Below are 24,420 nucleotides of genomic sequence, written 5' to 3' on the forward strand. Positions count from 1 at the left end.
GTACAGTCGCACACAAACAAAGACTTGCAATTCACCCAGAAGCGACTGTCCCGATTCATCAAGACACTCGCAGCCGAGCAGTACCACAAACAAGCCCTCCCGTTTGATCTTCATCAGGAAAATGAAACGTACAAAGCCCGCTGCTTCCCTGGGTTTGCAGATAAAAACCTCAGGCTGTGGCTCGGACTAATTGTTGTGATCCTGCAGTGAGCCATAATAACCATGAAAGACTGCAGTACCGCTTCATCCAACAAAAAGCATCTGATGCCGGCTTTCATTCAACAGACCACAGCTGTCAGACTGGGAAATCAGTGATGGTGGTGCATCTGTTGCTTGTAGCAAAATTTTAGGTGGAGAAAAAAAATGAATGCCGAAAGGCTGTTGCCAAATGTGATTTTTATATAACAGGACCACTGGATGACTATATACAAATTTCGCTGTTTCAGGGTTATTAATGCTGGTAAGAGTGCACTGAATGAGGACCAGGCCTGCTGCGAGGTGGTCGTAGCGAGAAGGAGGCCAATGAGCTACTGCCCTCCCTCCACTCCCAGCAAGACCCCCACGGCCAAGAGACGCAACTCCCTGCCCAACGGAGAGGGCCTGGGGCTCCGCATGGAGCATGGCAAGCTGGGAGAGGTAAGAAAACACCAATACACACATACACGCTATGCACAAACAAACAATATGCATTCATGAACAATGCAGGAAGCAGTGACTTAACTAGTGGAGCTACTCAGTGGTGAGCCATTAGAGTGCATGTTCATATCAAGTACTGTAGATGTGGAGCTGTTTATGGGCACGTTCAAGCTGCAGCTGTTCCAAATCAGATTTTTACGCTCATATGTGACTCAAGTAAAAAAAAAACATTCATAACTGTGTCAACAGCTACAAACCACATGGAAACTATTGGAATCATTCTGATTTGGACCTCTTCAAATCAGATAGAAGCCTAATGTTTTGGTAGCGTGACCTTAGTCTGGAAAAAGGCACTCTATATCTACGGACAAACTGAACTTTACACTTTGTTTTGTAAGGATCGCTGATTGCGAGATTTATCTGACTTTATTGGACAGAGAATGTGTATTCAAGGTCAGGTAATACCAAGCAGAGTGTGTGATGGCACAAACCTGACATAGGTATAAGAGGGAGAAGTGAGGAGAGAAGTGACCTCTGCGGCTACCACGCACTACTGGACAGGATGAGTCATGATGTTTCTCCTGAGCCTCTCCTCCCAGAGATGACTCACACATACTACACAGTCAAACCAGCAGTATTAGTCATTTAGCCTTTATTTAAGTATCCACAAACAAATGACATTAATTTAGAATGAGTTGCTTGAGTTATGACTTATTTGTTTTGGGTAAATTCCATTTGGACTACTATTGCTTTGCTATCAGGTCACAATCAGGTCGTTACTACAAAATGAAAAAGGCCGTATCCTTTTTGTGTTCACACTGTCACATCCGTTTTGAAATCAGATCATTTTTAGTCATATCTAAGGGAGTGACTTACGATTAAAAAATATTTTCCATTGACGCCCTGTTTCCACTGGAATAGAGAATACTGTAATGATTTCTATGGCTCAAACCAGACTCCACATACATTCAAACTCCTACTGACTTCAGAGCATCCCTCTAATTCATATCCCACTGGTGAATTTGGCTTTATAATAAATAATGTTACAGTGACAGATAGTTTTGTCAGGATTGTGTGGTTGAATGTGTTCATTTATAACTATTTATTGAACTTGATGTGAACTCCTTTTTGTATGTGTCTGCAGGACAGTGAGGGACTGGTGTTCCACTACTGGGCCTTGTTTGACGGACACGCTGGTTCAGGGGCAGCAGTTGTCGCCTCTCGCCTACTGCAGCACCACATCGCCTGCCAGCTCCAGGCCGTTATCGAGATCCTACGCAACCTAGCCTCCCTACCCCCGACCGTCCTGGGCGAGGAGCCCGAAAACAACCCCTACCTCCAGGGAAACACCCCAGGCCCTCACCGAGCCCTGACCCGTGCCGCATCGCTGCGCGGGGCCTCTGGTATGCCGGGTTCCCCGAGCAGCACCCCTCCTCCGCCACGCTTTTTTACTGAGAAGAAGGTCCAGCATGAGAGCCTGGTGATAGGAGCCATAGAGAACGCCTTCAAAGAGATGGTGAGAGACTAGGTCAAGATAAATGTTAGTCCACTCATCCTGATGCTGATCTCTGGAAGTCACTCTATCATGTAACATTTTAGGATTTGGGCTGACTCTTATATAGAAACATGTGCTTTGAGGTTGTAGAAAAGTGTTCATCTTCTTGCAGGGATCAGTTGTCCGACCCTGTCGTCACCCCATTATCAGCATCGGTAGCACCTACACTATTTTCTCCTCTATTTTCCACACTTTGAAAATATTCCCTTGTCGTTTTTGCGATGACATTTAGACGTTTCATACCAGGAAAATCACAGGTGAGATAAATAACTAACGATGGCTGCCTTCCTTTTACATGAACAAATGTTTCAGGGTCCTCATATTGTGCTTTTTGACCCACTCAAATCGGACACCTACTGTAACAGCATCATCATCAATGTTATTAGTTACACCTGTGACCTATACACAATCCATTATAATAGGACCTTTTCTTCAGTTCACTGGCCATTAATGTTAAAGAAATGTCTTGTGATTTAGTTGTAAAGTGAATCTATGCAAATTTAGAGCTGAAATAATGAGAAAATGAATCAATCACAACAGCAAATTAATCGGCATTAACTTTGATGATCAATTCCTCTTTTAAGATCTAGTGTGTAATATTTAGGGTGGTTGAAATGGAATATAATATGCATCGCTATGTTTTCATGTGTATATTCACTTGAAAATAAGAATCGTTGTGTTTTCGTTACCTTAGAATGAGCTGTTTCTGCATTCTGTGGTGGCTGCCATGTTGAACTGCTTTGTTTCTACAGTAGACCAGAACGGGCAATCCAAACATTGGCTCTAGATTGTCGCATTTTGCCGCCACCATAGTTTCTCCCTCGAGCTTTGAAAGAGAGGGTGAAGCGAATGAGTTGCAATCTGCAACTACATCACTACATGCCACTAAATCTTACACACTGGACCTCTTTAAGTCGTTTTTTTAAAGCAAAAGTAGCAAAAGAAATCTGTGGTTCCAGCTTCTCAAATGTGAATATTTGTTGGTTTCCTTCATATTCTTTGATAGTCAGTCGAATATTGTTGGGTTTAAACTATGATTTAAATATGTCACCGTAGGCTCTTGGAAGTAGCTTTCTGACATTTTACAGACTAAACAATTAATCGATTAATCAAGAAAATCACTCACTAAAACAAGTTTGGTTGAAAATGTAATTATTCATGGTTTATAATGATTTGCCACAAGGTGGTAGCCGGCATTTTTCCAATCATTCCAAATTCCTAACCCTGTCACCATGGCTGAAGGCTTAGCTTGTCCATTGCATCCCTCTAAAAAAAAAAAAGTTAAATCAGTTGTGTGGAAATACTATGGTTTCCAAACTAAAGAACATGGAGATTGAGATAAAAACATTAATTTCTTAACAAAATATAAGGAATGGGAAAGGAATCGGAATGATCATGTTGCCCCATGCTTATTAGGCACATAAAAATCTAGCAAAGATTAGGATAAATGAAGAAGTCCTGGTTATGTTTTATATGAGTAGAAATGTGTTTCTCTGTAGCTGATGGTCAATAGAAAGTTGATTATCACTTGAGATGCTCTTTAGTTTATTGGTGGTTAGTTGAGAACATTTACCAGGTGAGATACATTTTGATTTATAAATCCTAGAATTTATTTAATTAAAACTAAGTATTTTATTAAATTAAATAACAGCACCAGAGTAAATTACATGTAAAACTGTGTGTTTCTACAGCGTACGCAGTCATCATTTGTGTAGATACTAAGATTTAGTTACCAACATATGGATACAAGTACAAATAAACTGGTATAAATTGCTGAATTCCTTTTTATGTTTGCTGTCTTATGACATATGCTATACTTTCTCACACACTGATATTATGGCCTTAGGGCAATCACACAGATATTCACCAACACACACACTTTTCAGAGATGTACACAAAGATTATCATGCTTTAGAGTCTCTATTTACAGTTTATTTAGACATTTGGCCTCCGAGAGCTCGGTTATGAAATAATAGCTCCTGGCTAAATGCCACTCAACCGTACACATTAGACTGTGGATTTCTGTCTCTCTATCTAGTTCAAAGGCAGCATCTGACTTAATATGTCTCAAATATTTTTCTTTTTAATTAAAGGCATTTAGCTGAAAATTGTGTCTGTTATTGAAAAAACAGCCACAGGGCAGTTTACTTTTTTATGTTACCAAATGTATCCCAAACTTTTTATTTCTTACAGAGATCTGCAGTCTACATCTTATCAAAATTCTTTTATATATGGTTCAGTTGTGTGTTTTCTTGGCATTTCCCTTCCCTTGTATGTTTCTTTGAAATTGCTTTGAGAAGACATGCGTCTATGTGTCTATGCGATATTACCACTAGATGGCAATGGAAAACAGCCCGCACTGCTCAAACTGTACCCAGATTAGAAAAGAGAGACTATGAAAGCTCCTCTCAGAACAGTAGCAATATAATGCACAGTTAGAGACATACACAACATCCAATACAGAAACAAAATATAATACATAGCATAAAAGTGCCAAAGTGGTTGTCAGATCTTAAATACATTTTACAAGAGCAATTCCCTACAGAGGGTCTCTTGTCAGATTCTCTTAGGGTCTCATGCTGGACAGCTTCTGTTCCTGCTGCAGTGTCTTCCAGTTTGAGGGAGCGGAGTAGGAGAGAACCTTTTTACTAAATTCTGTACGGACTGAGGGGATGGAGAGAGTGATGAAGCCCTGGGAGCATAGGCTGTGGCAGCACTGTTTATGTGACAAGTGGATAAAAAAGTGAGCAGCAGTCCAAGGATGGAGTTCTAAATTAAGTTATACCAGTGCAGAACGATCACCAGTTGACTAAAGAATACAGAGTACACTGGTGTTTACTACCAGTTATGAATCTCAGTGCTCCATGATAGACGGCGTCCAACAGACAAAGAGAGTGAGCTGGGGCGTTAATGTACGAAACAATGTAGTGGTTAGAAAACAACATTGCCTTGGTTTTGTCTGCATTAAACATTAGTCTAAGACGGAACAAGTGCAACTGATTGGTGTCAAATGCAGACTGTAGATGTTTAAATGCCAAGGCAACAGTGCTTGCACAACAATATACAATAGTATCATCGGCATAAAGATGTACAGATGCATTACTACATTGACCCACCCTTATGTTCCTGTTCGGTGGTTTGGAGTAGAAAGGAAAGGAGTTCAAGTAACAAATACATAATTGAGCATAACTATGTGCACTTAATGTTAGGATGTACAATCAGTAGAGAGCTTCATGAACCTTAACATGTGAAGTCAAGATACAAACCATCTCATATATCACCATCTACATTATTAATGCAAGACAACTTCTTGCAGCCATGCAGCCAACAAGAGGTTAAAGTTAAACTGATCAGTACTCTACAACGATGCCTACACATTGCCTGTCCTTCTTAATAGTTGATCATGTTTTCTCAGTCTTATTTTTCTCCATCTCTCCCATATAGCCATATAGTCAAAGTTATTTATGTTATTGAATAGAAGAAGGCCCAGACTGCCTGTGTGGGATGCTTGCGGTGTCGATTTTAGCTTGACATTTTTAATTTTTACTGTCACATGTGGGTGGATGTGGGTGGTTTTCCTATTGTCTTAAGTGATGTTTCATTAAAGACTGACAAAAAACGTCTCTCCATATCTCCCTTTCCCAGGATGCCCAGATTGAGAAGGAGAAGCAAGTCTATAACATCACAGGAGGATGTACAGCCCTCACTGTGGTTTACCTGCTAGGAAAACTATACGTTGGGAATGCAGGTGACAGCAGGTGTGTGTGCTTATCTTCTGTTCACTCAATGAAAGGGTCTGTAAAGCAGTAGGGTTGAAATAGAATAAATTATGTTTAAAGTAAATCTCTTGCCATGTCACATTCCCTTAGCCGGTTTGTGACAATGTGAACTTGTCTTGGCAGAATGAGTTGGAGCGTCAACTAATAGAGCTGCTTGTTCTTTTGAATATATGGTTGCATGTACATTACTTTTCCTTTTTTTCTTTTTGTATGTCTGCAGGGCTATCATTATTAGAAACAATGAGATCATTCCCATGTCGACAGAGTTCACACCAGAATCAGAACGACAGCGACTACAGTTCCTGGTAAGGAAACTCTGCACGACACCTAGTCTTTAGTCCAAAGCATAATCTGAAGATTGACAAATATATGTAATAAAGTCACACAAAGCCATATTAGCCTACCTAAATCTACACACTCTACACACACAGTTAGCAACTGAAACCCCCCCTTTGTACCGGAACTCACTTTATTTTGTTGACCAGAGAAACGGTGCTTGTTGTCGGCCACAGCTTCTCACTGTGTGTTCACACAACAAGCAACACAATCAGCAAGATATTTCAAGTCCATCAGTTTCCTACAGAGCTGTGCAACAGCTCAACAAGCTTGTCAGCTGAGAATAGCTGGCTGTGATTGACCTTTTTATAGTCAGTGGCAGTAAGCGGTGACTCATGTCTCTGCAGTTCTATGCTTCCTTTTGATTTCATGAATAAATGTGTCAAAGATGTTTGGATGAACAGTTGCACATGGAAAGCTCATTACCGAATGCTCTTTCTGCATATATTGCCTGTACAGATATCTATTTACAGTAGCATATATTAAGAAAGAAGTGGAGCCTGACCAAAACATTGGCATGGACAACATTCTTCTCACAAAACTATTGATATTGGCAGATACTGTATGTCTGCTAGTAAATAATTAGGAATCTCCATTATGTTGTTTGTCCACCAGAGTGTAATGACAAGTTGATTTTTCAACCGTTAAATGTCCTGGTCAGTACAATTCTACATAATAATATGTTTTTTTATGTTATGTAAAACAAAGGAAGGAACAGTCTCTACTTGCTGCCTTTATATTAAGTTTCTTGAAATCCTTTAGGGTGCTCCCAACCTGAAGCAAAAGCAAGGAATTCACATCCATCAGGCCGAGCTCTCACAAATGTTCTTCTTCTTTTTCATTTTTTTCCCCCTAATAAACTCTCAACAACGGTCCACAACACAGACATTTCAATCTCTGCCTTCCCCAGTGTGTGTGTGTGTGTGTGTGTGTTGAGCAGGTGTCTGGTACTGATGATTATATTGACCTCAATTCCACCCTTTAATCATTAATCAAAGCCTCGTCTGCACATCAGTCACCACAACCTTGACTAATGTAAGAAGAAAATGTAACTTATTCCCGTCATTCCAGTATTAGTCAGGCTCATAGAGAGTGACAATGAGCAAAAAAAAAAACAAAGCAATGGAAGATGACTTTCATTTGATTTCAAAATCTGCCACACTTTGAGCTGCTTGACTGACTTGAAGACCACATCTGTCCTCCAGGGTTTTATGCAGCCTCACCTGTTAGGAAATGAGTTCACACACCTGGAATTTCCCCGGAGAGTTCAGAGGAAGGAGGTGGGCAAGAGGATGCTCTACAGAGATTTCACAATGAATGGATGGTAAGTCTCCCCCTCTGTTTTTTCATTTTCTCATTTGCACACGATTTTTACTGAGCATACAAAGACCCCTGCCTCCTCAAAATGCGTGCCTGAGACGAATGACCTGCCGTACCTGTGAAATGAAACCTGCTAATGTTCTAGGATTATAAACTCCAGCCCTCTCCAGTTGCATCCACCTTAAATGAAACTGATCTGAAAAAAAGATTTCATTAGTCTGAATGTCTTGCTTCTCTCCCTCCCTTTCCCTCCTTTACTTGAACTCTTCTACACAGTAAGAGCTGAAGAGAGCAGCAGAGAGCTAACGAGGGAGCAGCCTAAGCTGATATAATGATACAGCAGAGATGGTCCTGTATATGCAGTGTTATGGGGGTTAGCAAGGCACCATGCTGTTTGACTGTGGCTGCAGTGGAAGCCAGTAATGAGATGTGCTTTTACTGACACTCTCACTCTCACTCACTGACACACAGAGGCACATACAGTACTGTGTGTATTGTGGTGTGTGATGTATATTTCACCACAAGATCACCCCTCAGGAGCAGAAATATGCCAGCCAGGATGTGCCGCTGCATGGACTGCTGTTGTTTCTCTTCACATCTACGCAAGAAAGTAGTTTGGAGTTTTTGTTCATATTTCTGAAGGACTTGCTGACTTTTTCAACACAGGCACTGATGTAATACTTAAGTTTGGGTACAGTACTTTTTTTGATACCTTATTTTGAGAAATTTAAAGTTGCATTCATTTATTATCACCTTAAAGCAGCCACAATGAACTTGTATTGTTGATTGTGGCAGACCCTGCAGACAAAAGCAGTAGTGTTTCCAATGGCTGGCATTAAGAAGAGCTATTTAGAAATAGCCAATCTTCTCACTGTTAATCTTTGTTGTTTATGTAGGTCATATACAGGTATCAATATTTAACTAGGACTGTTTCATAACTAGTTAAGAACTCCTTTTAGTCCATTTAATCTAGCAAACTTGTTAGCAACAGTTACTTATACATGTGCAGTGGCTGCTTAGCATGAATTTAGAGTTGCATGTAAGTTGAGTATTCACTCTTTAGCTCATCAGTGTCATTTCAAGTTGCACCTTGAAATGACACTGATGAGCGACGTACGTGGGAACCAAAACATAACATTTGTGGGCTGTTAAGCTAAAACAGTGAGCTTAAAGACACTGAAATGCTGGAGCTGAGGGGGAACTGCAGAGTTGAGTGGTAATTCCCTGTGGGTTTGTCACTATCAACTCCTTTTACATTCCCCTTTTCATCAGATCCATTGGTAATGTAGAATTATTGATTATTGCAGCATTAAACATTTTTATTTTTACAAAAACTCTGAAACTGTACAAACAAGAAACTACAGTGGTCATGAAACTCACAAAAAACGTGAATGGCCCTATCTAGAGCTAGTCTTTGGTTTTTATTCATTCTGGGCTACCTTAGAAACCTCAGATTCCCTCAGCTTCAAGATTAGCCCGGGTCACAAACCAAGGCAGCTGAGAATAATTTTGAGGGATTTGAAAAAGCCTCTGCTTTTGGCTACTGTGCCTTGTTTACTTCTGAGCTGCCTTGAGCAAGGCAGCATTCATATGGAGATCCTCAAGGGCCAAACTGCTGATCAGAATTTCTCATAGCCCAAGGTAATGTCTTCAAAATGGCTTGTGGGATGATAGGATGACTGATGGATGAAGAAGTTGAATCTCTGTTTCTGCAGCACAAGGGGGAAAAAAAGCCAGGCAGGAAGAGAGTGTTGCATTTGGGTCAGGAAAAGTACACGTCTCGGTTTTGAGACAGACAAATGAGCAGAGAGAGACACGGACTGACAGACAGAGCAAACCCTGGTCAGATATGAAGCCGTTTGAAGTTTATACTCTCCACTGACTGGTGACGCCAAGTCTAATCTATCTAGTTTAAGTACATCAGCGTCAGCCTTGGAGTCTTTCAGTCTGACATCAAAGCTCCATTTCTAAGTGTGTTTTCAGATCTTCTGCTTCCATTTGTGCTCTTCTGAACTCATTTCTTGTTGTTGCTTGTGTTTGCTTGCTCACTTTCACTTGCTCAATTTTTCAGGAGCAAAAACACTTGTTATTGCACTCTAGAGAGACTCTTGCTATGAGACGCAGAATCAAGACCTGCAAGAAGGATGGAAGTGGCCACATATGTTTTATTAAATAGGCCTGAGCAAGAACAAATAAAAAAAAACAAGTCAGACCTTAAATGTTAACCAGTGACATTAAAGGGAGACTCTCCTCACTTACTCAACCTGTCAAAACAGTTCGATGTTAAATAGAACGTTGGAGACAGTCGTTGGAGACTAATCATATTATCAGTGTTATATCTGCTTGAGCATGCAGACATTTTTAACAGAAAACCTGCATTACAGACTGAGGGGCAGAGATTTAAAGATGTGGCTATTTAAGAGACAAGGAGGGTCTTACAAAGCGATGCTATCAAGTTGCATTATGGAGAGTGAATTTTTGGAGCTTGCTCGATACTTGGAAGTAAAAGTCTGCTGCAGCAATTTTGACCATTCTTTTCTAAAAATTTACACCGGCAAGTCCCCCAACTTTAAGAACATTCAATACTAAATCGCTGGAGTACAACTTTTTTTCACTAAACTGGCCCAGCATGGCTCCTATCTTGGCTTTCTTCTGCTCCTCCAGAGCCTTTTTGATTTGATTTTGGCTTAAAATCGAATCCAATCAGACATCATTCAGTGATGTTTTCAGCAATAAAGCAGAGATACAGATTTACACAATTGTAGCAAGTTTAAAGGAGCTACCGGCCGCTGCATCTACACACAGATATTTTTTCATATCACACACAGTTTCTTGATCCATTGCTAATATAAAAATATTGATAAGTGCAGCTTTAATAAGTATTTAAATGTACAATTTCAATGTACAAATCAGTCAATTAATGATCGTGGTACAGCCAATGAGATTTTTAATAATGAGTTTCCCTTCCAGGTGTTGAGATTGTAAATAAGAGATAAAAGGACCCAGATGTGGTTAAGCATATTTCTGTTTTTATTTGATCTGATAGTCTCAGCTACAGCATGTCATTAGCACAGTAGCTGGTGCCCTGCTCAAGGACTGGTGGCAGAAGCTGGTGGTTATGTTGCATCTGGATGGGTAATGATGCACCTGAGGAAGAGGCTGTAGAAGCTGCTGACTGTGGAAAGGTTTAAAATAGTATAATTAAGATCTCAGAGGTCTCATTTTGCTCTTCTCACTCCACTTTTCAAAGCGTGTGTATGTGTGTATATTATTTTTATGTGAATGTACGTGTCAGACACAACGGACGAAAAGATTAATTCACTGTCTCGGTCTGCTTTTTTTTTTTTTTCTTTCCTCGCGCACAGGGCATACAAGACCATTGAGGATGAAGATCTCAAGTTTCCACTAATATACGGGGAAGGGAAAAAGGTAAGAGTGTGTGTTGACTCCAAGACCTGTACGTCTACTATAGAATTGCAAAACTGCAGAGAAAATCGCTCGCTCTCACATTGTCAATCTGACATACACACACAGACACACACACTACATGCCTGCCAGCCACCCAGAGAGTGGGCGAACACTTGGTCTCTGATGTACGAGTAGCGCACTCTGTGTGTGTGTGTGTGTGTGTGTGTGTGTGTGTGTGTGTGTGTGTGTGTGTGTGTGTGAGTGTGAGTGTGAGTGAATGTACACCCTCACTAGAAGAGAGAGCAGACGGTCCATCTGTTTCACTCCAGTAGCTACATCTAACACTCACGGACATTCAGACAGACACACAGCACTCGGGAGATGACAGTCATCTCTCTGAGAAGTGAAGTTAATCCCCACCGGGACAGCAGGGGAGAGATGAGAAGAAGAAAACTGAAAACACTTCTCCAAATAAATTGCACAAACCGCTTCAGATTCTCAGTCGCATTTGTTTCATATTTTCAATCAATTCAGTTTTGATGCAAAAAGAGACATAAAGAGAGTCTCCATCAGAGAGGAAAACGGCGTCTGACGACCACACAGCACCATTGTTGTCTGATGAATAGCTGTTGGATTCAAAGAACAAACGACATGAAGAGTTTGCACACACGGATAAAAGAGTGGACGAATATTGAAAAAGAATTTGATCATTTAAATAAATTAAATATTGCATTGAGTTTCAGCATTTCAACACTTTACTCCCCTTTGAACAGTGTCACATGTTGTGCTGTTTGCTTGTTAAATGCACCACACATAAATAAAAAGCAAAGCTACATTGCAACTGTACCCTGAGCAATTACCAGCTCCACCGCCCACTTGTGTTGTAAATTCTGACCGGGAGGTAACAGAATGAAACACTGCCAATGTGGTTACTGTCAGTCAATATGGGACTATGTGTACATCCATATGTTCACTATTAGCTAACTGACAAATTCTGTAAATGTGTGAGAAACCCAGACTAAAGCAGCCCTAATGTTTTACAGGCACGGGTGTTGGCCACCATTGGTGTTACCCGTGGGCTCGGTGACCATGACCTCAAGGTTCACGACTCCAACATCTACATCAAACCGTTCCTGTCCTGTTGCCCCGAGGTAAGAGCCAGCATGGCAAATAAAAATTTAAATTAAATAGCATTTTTTTTTGTCCTGCTACAACATGAATATCTGCTCTTTAAATGACTTTAGAAAAATCAGAAACCAAGAAGGCGCCCCCCTAGTTTTGTATTCATTTAGATGGAGAACTTCTTTCGATGAAGTTGGCGACAATTAAGGCCCTTAGAAAGTGCGATTTTCAGAGGTGTTACATTTTGTGGTTTGTTTTCATTATGTATATTTACCCATAGAGGCTATATGCTAAGTTTAATTTAATCATTGCACCGGTGCGTACTTTTATTATGGAACCCTGCCAGATATGACATTATGGGAAAAGGATAGCCGTTAGTGACCCGTTATTGACCCGCTGCCTGCCTGCTGCTGGATAACTTTATGCTAAGCTCCCTTTACGCCCGGGTGTTAAACTACCGAGCTAACGAGGAAGATGCACATTTCCAGAGTCTCTGGAAATATCGGTGAGATGCTTTAGGTTGCCAAAGGACCGGTATTGACAACCTGGGAATGAGACTGAGGAATGATCAGCTGTCTTTTTCCAAAATGACTGACCCCGCCTTTAAGATTTTAAATGTAATATTTTTACACATGCATATTACAAATTAATTCCGGAAATGTAATTATTTTGGCTGAGGTTCGCCGTGGAGGAGCCAATCCTCCTTTTCTCTATCCTCTTGTCCTGTTTTGTTTGTGGGTCATTTAGGATTCAGCTAGTTAAAAAAGGAACCATGCCTCTAAAACAAAACTGGCATGTCCTCATGAGCACCTCGTTTTATTATACATAATTACAAATGTCCTGTTATCCCAGCAGGTTATTGACTTTGGCAGCACAGGAAAGTACAAAAAAATGTGATTTCAGTTTCTGTAACTTAACATAACGAACTTGACATACAGAAGGAATTGTGTGGCTGACATGTGTGCATCTATCTCCTTAAACCCATTTACCCTCAGACTGGGGGTTGCTTCCTGCAGTTGGTGCAGTTACATAACACATTTTAAACGGTCATAATCCGGTGTGGCAGGCGTTTCTTCTTCTTTCCTCTATTCATTCCAGTTCTTCTTGCCAGCTCCATCCCTTTAACTTGTTTTATCTCATGGGCGAAAGGATAACTCTGTCACATGCCTTACCCTGCTGCCTGTCGTGTCTGCACTACAGTCACTGAAGGTAGCATTTTGGTGCATCTCTGTCTGAGCGGGGTCCTCTGCTGCAGGAGAACTCGAGCTCACCTGTCTGACTGTCTGGCACCGGTTTCAAAGCGCTTTCATCTCCTGATGTAGTTTGTCTTACAGAGTTTTGCATTTTTCCTTCCACAGCTCTCTGCTTGATCTTTAATTCATTAGTACCCGGGTTCATACCAGGTTCACATGGAATAGCTCCTCTCAGCACTCAGTATCTCTGTCTGTGTTTCTTTCTCACAAACACGACTCTCACCTCTCACCAAAGTGTCTCAAGTGGGTTTGTCGAGATGCTCTCAGTGAATGAAGACTGCACTGAATTCATTAAGTTGTAGATTTGTCAGGATAGATTTCAGTATGGCTGAGAAACTTGTGCTACTTTCGTTGAGTGTACTTGATCTTGCCAGCCCCTGAAAAAAAAATCTTTCACTTTGGTAAAACTTTATAATTTAGTGTGATTGTTCCGGTTTCTGGGCTGACAATCACCAACCGTTCGATGCTGCCACTCTAGCTGTCATTGTTAAAATTATTTTGGTTTCACTTCTTCTTTTTTTTTTGCTGCATGTATAAAAGTAGAGTAAAAAACCAAAATACTACATGTTTTGTGTTTTAGGTTAAGGTATATAACCTGACACAGTATGAGCACGGGGCTGATGATGTGCTGGTAATGGGAACCGACGGCCTCTGGGACGTCCTCTCTAACCAGGAAGTAGCCGAAGCCGTGACCACATTCCTAGCCAACTGTGACCCTGATGACCTGCACAGGTCTGCTTGCTTTCTTCCTTTTTCTCTCTCTTTCATGAAAGGTTTGTTGCTTTCGTTTTGTCAATCTGAAGGCCAGTGCTTCCAGTCCAGTCTTTGTCCAGTATTTTACACCTGAATGTTAAACTGTTGTTGCTGTAAATTATGCCTCTGTGTTGCATGTTTTATTTAAAAGCCATTGTTTCGCTTTCAAGGAAAAATTATGACCTTGGCCACAAACCAGCTTTTCTTAACATTTTCACACTTTGTACCAATGTTGTTTCGTCTTAAAGTCCTCATTTTGGCATAGTGGCACAGTATAATGACAAAATATGGATTAACCGCAGTAAATAGGTGACCTTTTGATTCACGCAGCATAGAAATAACTCACAGTTCACAGTAAGGGTCCTACATACTGCAGCTCTGTTGTTGTTTCCTCTGTTGTCCAGGTACACAATGGCAGCACAAGACCTGGTTATGCGAGCACGTGGCGTGCTGAGGGACCGAGGCTGGAGGATCACCAATGAGCGTCTGGGCTCCGGAGACGACATCTCGGTCTTCATCATACCGCTCATGTATGGCAACCGTCAGCCCTGAGGAGCCCCGACAGAGACGCTGCGGTTCAAGGACCTGAAGGGCGTGTAGGCTCTTAAACCAACAGGACTGATTAGTCCTGGACTCAGAATCCCTTTTCAGTTTCCTTAATGCCGTTTGCACATTTCTTTTCTTCCTTAGACCAAGGATATACTCATAATTGGATATTTATGTTGGTGTTTCATATCTCTATAGGAGTTCATAATTGGTCAGCCACCAACTTTGGCTGCTCAGGGGAACTACAGTCAGCACTGCTTCATTTTCTAAAGCCTCAAAAGTCATAAAACCTCCAACATGAAAATTTAGACACATGGTAATTTAATTTGCCAAAAGTCAAAGCTGTCAAGAAATAATTTGGCCTGTATAAAGTAGATAAAAGTGATGGATCAACGTTGTTAGTGAAAGCAGTTCCATAGAGGTTGACTGCCCCTGAACTTCTCCAGAGATGTGAAAGCTGAAATAGGCGAAAGTCTCTTCCAAAGTGAAGAAAAGACCCTCTTCTTTCTGTCCTTCTTACCTCTCTTACAGTGCTGTACAATACTTGGATCCAATTCCTTCTATTTCAGTCTTCTCCTGTACTGTACAGTTAACTTGTTTGTAAAAAAAAAATACCTCCTTCGTCTTGTGACCATGGACCGAGCTGACAGGTCAGCTTAGTTTTCTGTTTTGCCACAGTGTGGCTTTGAAAGAGTCACTTGCTGAAGAACTGCGTCCAGATTGCATTTTAGATCACAGACTGATGGCAGCAATGAGATTTTGACTGGTAGGACCCCCGAAACCCTGAAAACTTGTCACATGACAAGTTGGGAGAGGGTGGGGGGGGGGGTTGATCTCTGTTTTAGGATGTAGGCGTTTTTCTGTAAAAGTGCACAACTGACCAACGTGGACGCAAAAGGAAAGAGACTAGGAAGTTAACCACCTCATAGAAGCAAGGCAGATCAGGAATCAGTTTTACTGTAAAAACTTGTGAGCCTGTATGAAATCTTAAAGAGTCTTACAATTCTCAAAAATCAATCAAAATGTCCAAAAAAACTCAACCAGATCAATCCAAAAAAAACCCCCAAAAAAACGCCAATCGATCAATCTGCTGGTCATCAGTGAGTTTGTGTTAAGTGATTAGCAGTCATGGTTACGGTGTTTTTAACTTGGATGGATATTTCACATTTTGACATGAGTCTTTATGAAACAGCCATGGTTCAACATTTAGGGAAATGCACTTCTTTGCTTTTTGCTGAGAGCTAAGAAGATCAATACCACTCTCATATCTGTGCATTAAATATGACGCTATAGCCAGGGGACAGTTAGCTTAGCTTAGCTTAAGACTGGAAGCAGGGGGAGAAATAGCTAGCTTGGCTTTGTCTAAATAATTTTTAAAAAAAAGCTCTCTTAACTCGAATTAAACGTTACCTTATATCTGTTTGTTTTTTTTAAAAAAAGGAAATGGGGGGGGGGCACACCATAAAAATCACCAAAATAACATGTACAATATAAATGAAGCTATAGATGGCATCCAGTTAGCTTAGCTTATAAAGACAAAATTGGGAAACTAGGAGTTTCCAAAGGTAACAAAATCTGTCTATTAGCCCCTCTAAAGCTCAATAATTAGCATGTATGTCTTTTGTCCCCATTGTTTGCTAAGACAGTTGGTTAAAGCAGTAACTTCTAAGCTAACTTACTGTAAGCTAACAGTTTCTAGGCGGTAGCTTCCTGTTTAATGTACAGATATGAACGTGACATCAGTTACACAAGCTGAACCGAACATTTGAAAACGTGGAATTTGTGAAAATTGAGTTTTCAAGAAACCCTTTTTACATGTAGCTAAATGCTAGATTTGACGACTCGTACATCAGTGTACTCGCACTTTAGGCTGACCCACATCATTAACCAAGGAGCCGTGATATATGGAATGATGAAGAGGCCAATATTCCCTGCAGCAGGGAGGATTGAGTTAAATTCATAATCGTGAGCATGAAAAACAATCAAAGTCATGGTGAACAGAAGTTTCACAGAGAAACCGAAAGCTTTCTTTTGCTTTAACATGTTAGGCATGTTTCAGAAGCTTTAGTCGCTTGATACAGATCACGTTTGTCTTCAGAGGGACACGTTTGGGAGTAACGATGTGTGATTGACTGTGTGTCAGTGCATGCAGTGACATATTTAAGGCCTGGGAATATGAGCAACGGTGCAATGGTTTACACTGCTGTTTGTTTTTATATGGACTGAATTTGTATTTCTGTAATGTATCAAAAGTTAGTGACAATGTCATTTTGTTTGTAAATGTGCAGATACCATGCATATATTTATTAGGTTGTTTTTTTTTTTTTTTTTTGAGGGTTATTAGCATCCCCGACATTTAGCGTAAGAGCTGAGGGTGCGATTTGTTGTGAAGGAAGGGAACGGCGGGATGGACGAAAGGGATGCTCATGGACAGAGACAAAACCAAATCATAGGTTTTTTGCACTTTTTTCATCTTGTTGAGTGGACTTCAGAAAGAAAAGTGACCGTGAAGGGTCGTCTGAAAACTGTCACAGCCTCCGAGACTGATGTGCATGTGTATTTTTTTCACCACTTCCCTACATTATTATTCTGCATTCACACAGGCTACACTCCTCAGCCAGCCACCTTGGGTTAAGATGCAGAAATGAGAAGTAGTCTGGGGGAAGGTGAAACTTAGAGGATAACTATAAAAGTTTATTTCAAAGAAAAAAGTTTAGTTCCGAGCAGAGAAGAAAAAAAAACAAAAAAACAATTGACAGCATAAAATGAAAACTGCATGTTTAATGGTTAAGTCCTTGTATGACAAATAAACAGTGATAGCTTAGGGTTGTTTTTTTTTTTACCTTAATAGTGGATATGTCGAGTTTTGGAGTAGCACTGGTTTACTTTAGGCTTGACTGTAAGGTGAGAATATGTCTCTTCATTTTATAAAACAGGGCATACAGGCGATTAACTGAATCCAAGAAATTCATGTGGAAATGGTGCAGTGCCAGGATGAGGAAGCCACTGTTAGAGGAAAAGTTTGACATTTTGGGACTGTATTAACTTAGTTGCATTCTGGTGGAGAAATATATGAGAAGATTTATACCACTCATATCTTTTATGGTAAATGTGAAGGTACAGCTAGTAGTTAGCTTAGCTTAGCATGAAGACAAGAGGTGGGCTCTGGCTCAGTCAGACGGTAACAAAATCCAACTACTAGCACGTCTAAGGCTCAATAATGAACTTGTAGGGACGTAACTGGCACATAACCCCCTGTAAAACAGCAAATTGTTAGTTCTTGTTAAAAGTTATTACCTTTCAGTTGTGAGCTGTTGGTGCTGGTAGGCGGATTTTGTAATTGTTGCACCGAACCAGGCTAGCCTCCCTGTTTCCAGTCTTTATGGTAAGCTTACCGTGTGTAGCTTCATATTTAACGTACAGGCATTACAGAAGTTTCGATCTAACTCACTGCCAGTACAAAAGAATGCGTAAATCCCAAAATGCTTAACTTTTACTTTACGTCACATGCCATTGTGTTGCATGGGCTATTTTTCATCTTAGTTTTTGTGCAGTTGACAGTTATCTACATTCCTCCATGCAGCAGTCATTTACATTTGCCTGAAGTTCATATGGTGCATTTTTCCTCCTGTACATTCCATGAAAGAAACATTTAATTTAAAAATGATGTACTGTAATACATGTCATTGTTATTTACTATTGTACCTGTTGCATCTGTTTTTCCATCAAATAAGCTATTTGACCTTGTTACCAAGTCTTTAAAAACTTGTTCTATATTTAATTTATTGAATGTCTGTTTTATTTTATTTTACTTTGTTTACTCTGCTGCCACCCAACCATTGTCTTAGCATGTCCCAGTTCAACAGAGAAACCAGGCTTCACCCGACAGAGAGAGCGAATGTTTTGAGCTGTGAACATGTCAAGACAACGCGTGAATGGGGCATCAGAATGTGTTGAATGTTCATCCCTATACCTGTCATTAAGCCTTTTTCTCATAGATGAATGTCAAAGAATGATTTATTTTTGTCATCCTACTGTGCCACCCAACTGCTGCACATCAACTCAGGTTCAATTATCATGTGTAGTTAAAGTTGTCAAGCTTTTAAGAGTGATTTTCTAAAGGCAGGGAGTCCTCCAAGGTGGTTTATTAGTTCCACTACATTTGTGATTACATGGGAGTGGATTGTTGTGTTTCGGGAACCTCTTAGGCTTGAAAGTATACTTCGGCCTTCGGCCCGACTGTAGGTTTCCATTTTTGAAGTTGCTGTATTATGAAAGTAGGCACTCCTGTTGTTTTTCTGCCTTTAGGCTATAACGTTTGTTATGGGAAAATGAAATGAACTGGGAGGTTTTTTTCTGTAGCAAAGAGGAAGTTTGAAACCCAGTGGGGAACCGTTTTTAAGTGACCATTGTGCTACCCTCAACCTCTTCATTTGTGAATGTGAAATGTACATTTTGTATAACAAAAAGATAACTTATGAAGTCAAAAAGAAATATTTTTAATGTTTCCTTGTGCAACTCTGACTTTGGGGAAAAACTATGTTTACCTTCAGTGTTTCTTTTCCAGAAATGACAAAAAAAATAAATGTTAAAGATCAATGTAAAAAATGTGTTTCGTGTCATTAATGGGAAGAATTTAATGTCAAGTAAACGTAAGCTCAATATTCAACCGCCCAAACAGTTCCTAGAATCTATCTGCTCCAAATCAGTTGCCAGACCAAATCAATTTGAAGGAGCAAGAAACAAAAGAGGAGAAGCGCAGAACGCTAATCAATATTGTTGCTGTGTCTATTCCCTGGGTTCTTCTTGTGGGAAGGCGAAACCTAACAAACAGGGTCAACTGGCCTCCAAAAGACTAGTTAGACTTTGAGAGCAGACAGCAGAGGGATTCATTAAAGGAACTACAGAGTGCTCACTGAATCACAAACACTTGGACACACGCTGGACAGGGTCGATTCATACAGTACTGTGGGCTCACTGAATGTGCACAATAACACTGACACAGAGCTTAATGATGATGAGGTTGACCTGGGTAAAAGCCATTATCACAAATTGATTTCCTGTGTTGTATCTACATCAATCACGGAGGAAATGCAATGAGAAACACACGATTGTCCCGTTACTTTAATTGGCACTAGTAGTAACTGGTACAGTTTAAATCAGTAGGTTTATTTACTAGTAAGGCCAGCTGGAGGTTGATAACTTTTCTGCCTTGACCCAAAACCACGTACATTCCAAGGGGCTGTACAAAAATGACTGAGGTAGGGAGGGGGGCTTATGTTTTACGCTTAAAAACACCATCACCAGTTGTATTAATTAGCTCCCCTAAATGATCTCATAGTAATAAAACTATTGATTGGTAGTTAGTTTTCCATTAAAGACGAAAAGTGCACAAAGAGTTTAAGATGATGGACACCAATTTAGACCCGAGTAGTTAATAAAATATTTTTTTCATAGCCACACAATAGCTGTGGGAAAAATTATGATGCGCGTCACAAAATAAAAAGGTCCTTTTTACAGAATATTCCAGCCGATTTTGTTGTAGTCACTCAATTTTATTGGACACTTTTAGTTTTTTGATTTATTTTTCTGTTAGGTTGCAGTAACTTTCAATTAGATTTCAGGTAAAAAAAAAACTAAACAAATACATAGCCCCTCCCCCCAAATAATTTTCGTACACTCCCTAAATTTGTCCTGAGTTCCACCAATTGTTATACAGGGCCGAAGGTTAATTCCAGTGCATTAAATCCCATTATCAGGTCTTAATTCAACAACAAGACTATCTATCTATCTATCTATCTATCTATCTATCTATCTATCTCTTGAGAAAGGTTTGAAAAAAATCAAAAAAAGAGTTGGAGAGTTGAAGCAACACAAAGCCACGTGATATATACCATTAAAATCACTTTATTCACAAATGTATCTACAACCAGAGACATTTTAACATATGTGTGACAGTTCCATCAATTTCAATTCAATTTACGCACGGTAGTTTTACAGGAGACTTGGTTATTATGAAGGCATGTTCGCTCCCATTCGGGTTATTCTGTTTACAAACAGTCAAGTGAGTTCAGTCATGAATGTTGATCCGGTTTGATTCCTCTGTCGCAAGTCACCAGCGCCGGCAAGGCAGTAGATTGCGCAGTCATCTCCACAATGGGTAATATGTCAACCCGACCAACAGCACAAACTACTACCTCAGCCAGCGCTTGGCCCCCCCGGTGCTCTTCTGCCTTTTTCTTTTGTCCCCTTCAGGATCGCTTCGCTCCACTTTGAGTCCCAATCGCCGTTCAGTCTGTGTCGCTGTGCGTAAAAGCGCACGGAAAAAATGGCGTGCGCGCAAAAACGTGGCCGCAATAAAGCGAGACAAAAACCCCACCCAAAGAAAAAGGAGGAAAAAAAAAAAAACACACCTCCTGTACCTTTCCCATATTTCCTGCACCCGCTGCTCTCCTCAGATGACCTCAGTGAAAATGATATATGGCAGGTAGGGACGGCCGTGCTCTCCGTCAATTTCGTGAGTGGCATAGGAGACATTCATCACCATGTCTGACCACGGAAAAAAAGACTGTGGTATTAGTATTTTTTAAATAATGACATTATAATGCAGTCCGCATAACATGACTGAGCGAATGAACCAATAAAACAATTTATGAGCCGTGCAGTTCGGCCATCGGCAATGCTGTAGTCCCCGGACACCACACAAAACATAAAATTACGCGTGTGAAAGAATCACCATAAACTTACCACAATATTAACTAGTTTTAACTAACATGACATTTTTAGTATTGTGCAGATTATAATAGCCCTTTGTTTGCGTAATGAAGCACATGAGATAAGCGGCAGACTTACCAAAAAGTCACAATAAACTCACAGCTGTGATTCTATATTAATATTTTAGGGATTTTGTTGGATGGGAGAAAAATGCTAAAAAAAAAAATGCAAAAAAAAAAAAAAAAAATCCACATCGACCTTGCAGCCGAACTGCAGCAGACTGTTTTATAATCTATTGTTGTCTGTTTCTGTCTCTGCGTCGTGAGGGGGAAAGTTGTCCCGGCATCAAACCCGCTCGATCCAAAGCACAATAACGTTTACAAATCCACAGCGGAGCGATGCGTGTTTTTTCTCTGCCCCTTTCTCCCCGCAAATGCCGCATGTCAGGTAGGTGTGGAAAATGAGTGGATTTGGCGGAGCGGCGTGGATAAAATTCGCGGGGAACGTCAGGACGGGTGTAGGCACGACCGGAGATAAGAGAAAAAAACGGAGGTGCCACTCTGACGGGTTTTCCGAACACAGGGAGGAGAGAGAGGAACTGCAACGAGTGCGCCATCAGCTGGTTGCGCGCAAAAGAGCGCCTTCATTTCTTTACAGGGAGGTCTTTATGAGGTCGTGTCAGACTCTGCAGACATCAGCTGCCAGGTAATCAAATCTTCATATAATGTAAATTCTCATGAGAAAAACAGGTGATAGAAATGGATGCTCGATATGATAGGACTTTTGACAGCAATAATCAAGTTATTGTATTTTTTATTCCTTGTTTTTATCACCAGAGCACTGATACTTTACTGGAACAATGGATGGGATGACAAAAGGTGTAATGTGTGCCTAATTGAAATATGAAAAAAAATAATGAGAAAACAGAGCCAAGAGCCAAGTAAGATGGCTGATTGTGGAGTGTCATTCCCAGGTTGAACCACTCTGGGTTCTGGGAATCAGACTAAAAAATCAACTATCTTCAAGCCTCCAACCCAAAGCGTCTCTGATTGGTTGTTTTCGTTCAAGCCCGGTGGATTCTTACAAACGCCATTTTCACAGATTATCTGTCTCATGTGGTTCTGTCAGGATATAGTGGAAGTTTCAGGAAATATGACAAAAAGTTTATTTTCATAAAAGGTACCTACTGCAGCTTTAAGATAAATCCTGGAGGTAAATTCATAAAGTATTTCAAATTAGTTCCACCTTTAGCAGCTGCAACATCAAAGTGATGCATCAATAAATATAATTCAGTAATATAATATATATGAATCTGAAACGGGCCATTCTGCACAATGAGTCATTTTACAGTTGGTACTACAAGTATATTTTGATGGTAACACGTACTTTAACTTAAGTATCTGAATACTTACTTGTCTGTAATAATGTTAAATATATGGATTGTATTTTCTGACAGTACGCTGGTTTCTGTTTTCTCCCGGAGAGTGATCCACTGTTCTGCACACAGTCGAGCCTCCTCCGCCTTCTTCCCATTGGTCGGTTGGATGAGCCTCTGCACGGGGGGATCCTCCCAGCTGTGAGCGGCCAGAGAACCCAGTCAGAACCCGGAGAGAACACCGTGTTCCTCCTCACACACCAGCCTGCAGCCGCGGCACACACTAACATTTAATGCAAACTGTACGTCTCTGTGAGCTACTGCGAGGATTCTCCCTTACCGCTGTGGTCCAGGTGTGTACGGGGCTCTAGATGGGGATGAATAAAAGGAACTGGACGCCGGGTTGAGCGTTAAAAGCATCGTTACCTTTCCACCTAAAATAAAACCTGATGGTATTCTGCTTTAACTCTGATTATGGTCACCAGTTGAGGAAAGAACTAACAAGTGTGCCTCTATTATTTATTTTTTTAAAAAACAAAAACACACACACACACACCAGGGACTGTGTTGGGAGTCTGGCAAGAAAATAACACACACACACACACACACACACACACACACACACACACACACACACACACACACACACACACACACACACAGAAGCACTGCAGTGCACAGTGAAGAAAACCAGAGCATGATTCACAGGAAGCTTTACACAACTTTATTGAAGATTGTGTATAAATACACATGCACATTTCAAATGTAAACCCAAGTGAACTCAAGTGCAGCCAAACCTGGAAACCCCCATTATGTCGTCATGCAAGGATGTCTGGATTATTTTTACAAAAAAAGTCCCAAAACAACAGAACCATCCTTTTTTTAAAAATATTCCCTCCCTGACAAGAGCACAGGCAAGACTTTGCAAACTAGTGTGTATGTGTGGACTCGAGCCACGCCACGCCCCCCCGCCCACCCCTTCCCCTTCCTCTCCCTCCCTCCCTCCCTCCCTCATCTCAGGTCTTGCCAAGGTTTTAAATATATTGTCTGTTTATTATTAAATGCTTACATATAAATAAATAAACTTTATCAAATGTGCACTCACAGAGTGAACTCTTATTTACAGTATTGTATAAGCCTATAGTAGCAATCACATCTCACTCAGTCAGGATGGGGTGAGTCGCCCAAAAAGCAAGGCAGCGCTGAGCCAAAAAAAGCCCACTGAAGTCAAAGCACAGAGATGCTCATAAAGGCATGGTACACGTCTAATATTCTGAGGCGACAACAGGTACGGTAATGCTGTTTACAATGGAAAGAACAGGTAGAAAAAGAAAACATAACACTCCACCATGGAGAATAGTTTTTATCATGAGTTACATCGATGGAGGAATATCCTGCAACAATCTGCCACACAATATTTTCACTGTATCATGATCCCAAAAGCTGAAAGGCGTTTTAGGCTGACTCACCCCATATTTTTTTTTTTTTTTTTTTTTTTTAATGTCCCCTCCCTCCCTCCCTCCCTCCCCCCATCCATCCTCAAAGCTCAGGACCACAAAGACGCATTTTTTTTCATGGGATGCGTTCAGCAGTGCCCATGAACTCATACAGCTAATATCAAAG

At 40.6% G+C, this 24,420-nt stretch overlaps 1 protein-coding gene and 1 long non-coding RNA gene across 2 annotated transcripts in view; one reads left to right on the forward strand and one right to left on the reverse strand.

The window, feature by feature from the left end:
• LOC127358633 (protein phosphatase 1H-like) overlaps window positions 1-19,316 on the forward strand; it is a 25,893-nt gene extending 6,577 nt beyond the window's left edge. The window contains exons 2-10 of the mRNA XM_051391883.1: window positions 447-636; window positions 1,781-2,152; window positions 5,837-5,949; window positions 6,191-6,275; window positions 7,512-7,630; window positions 10,992-11,055; window positions 12,078-12,185; window positions 13,990-14,141; window positions 14,567-19,316. Of these exons, the coding sequence (XP_051247843.1) occupies window positions 447-636; window positions 1,781-2,152; window positions 5,837-5,949; window positions 6,191-6,275; window positions 7,512-7,630; window positions 10,992-11,055; window positions 12,078-12,185; window positions 13,990-14,141; window positions 14,567-14,714 (1,351 nt within the window). The 3' untranslated portion in view covers window positions 14,715-19,316. The remainder of the gene's footprint in view (window positions 1-446; window positions 637-1,780; window positions 2,153-5,836; window positions 5,950-6,190; window positions 6,276-7,511; window positions 7,631-10,991; window positions 11,056-12,077; window positions 12,186-13,989; window positions 14,142-14,566) is intronic.
• Window positions 19,317-20,599: 1,283 nt separating this feature from the next.
• Window positions 20,600-21,995, reverse strand: LOC127358661 (uncharacterized). Its single transcript, XR_007882495.1, has 2 exons — window positions 21,561-21,995; window positions 20,600-21,257 (listed from the first exon to the last, which is right to left on the reverse strand). It is a non-coding gene; the product is annotated as an uncharacterized LOC127358661 (long non-coding RNA).
• Window positions 21,996-24,420: the final 2,425 nt, after the last annotated feature.

Source organism: Dicentrarchus labrax, unplaced genomic scaffold (genome assembly GCF_905237075.1).
Source record: "Dicentrarchus labrax unplaced genomic scaffold, dlabrax2021, whole genome shotgun sequence".
Classification (NCBI taxonomy): domain Eukaryota; kingdom Metazoa; phylum Chordata; class Actinopteri; family Moronidae; genus Dicentrarchus; species Dicentrarchus labrax.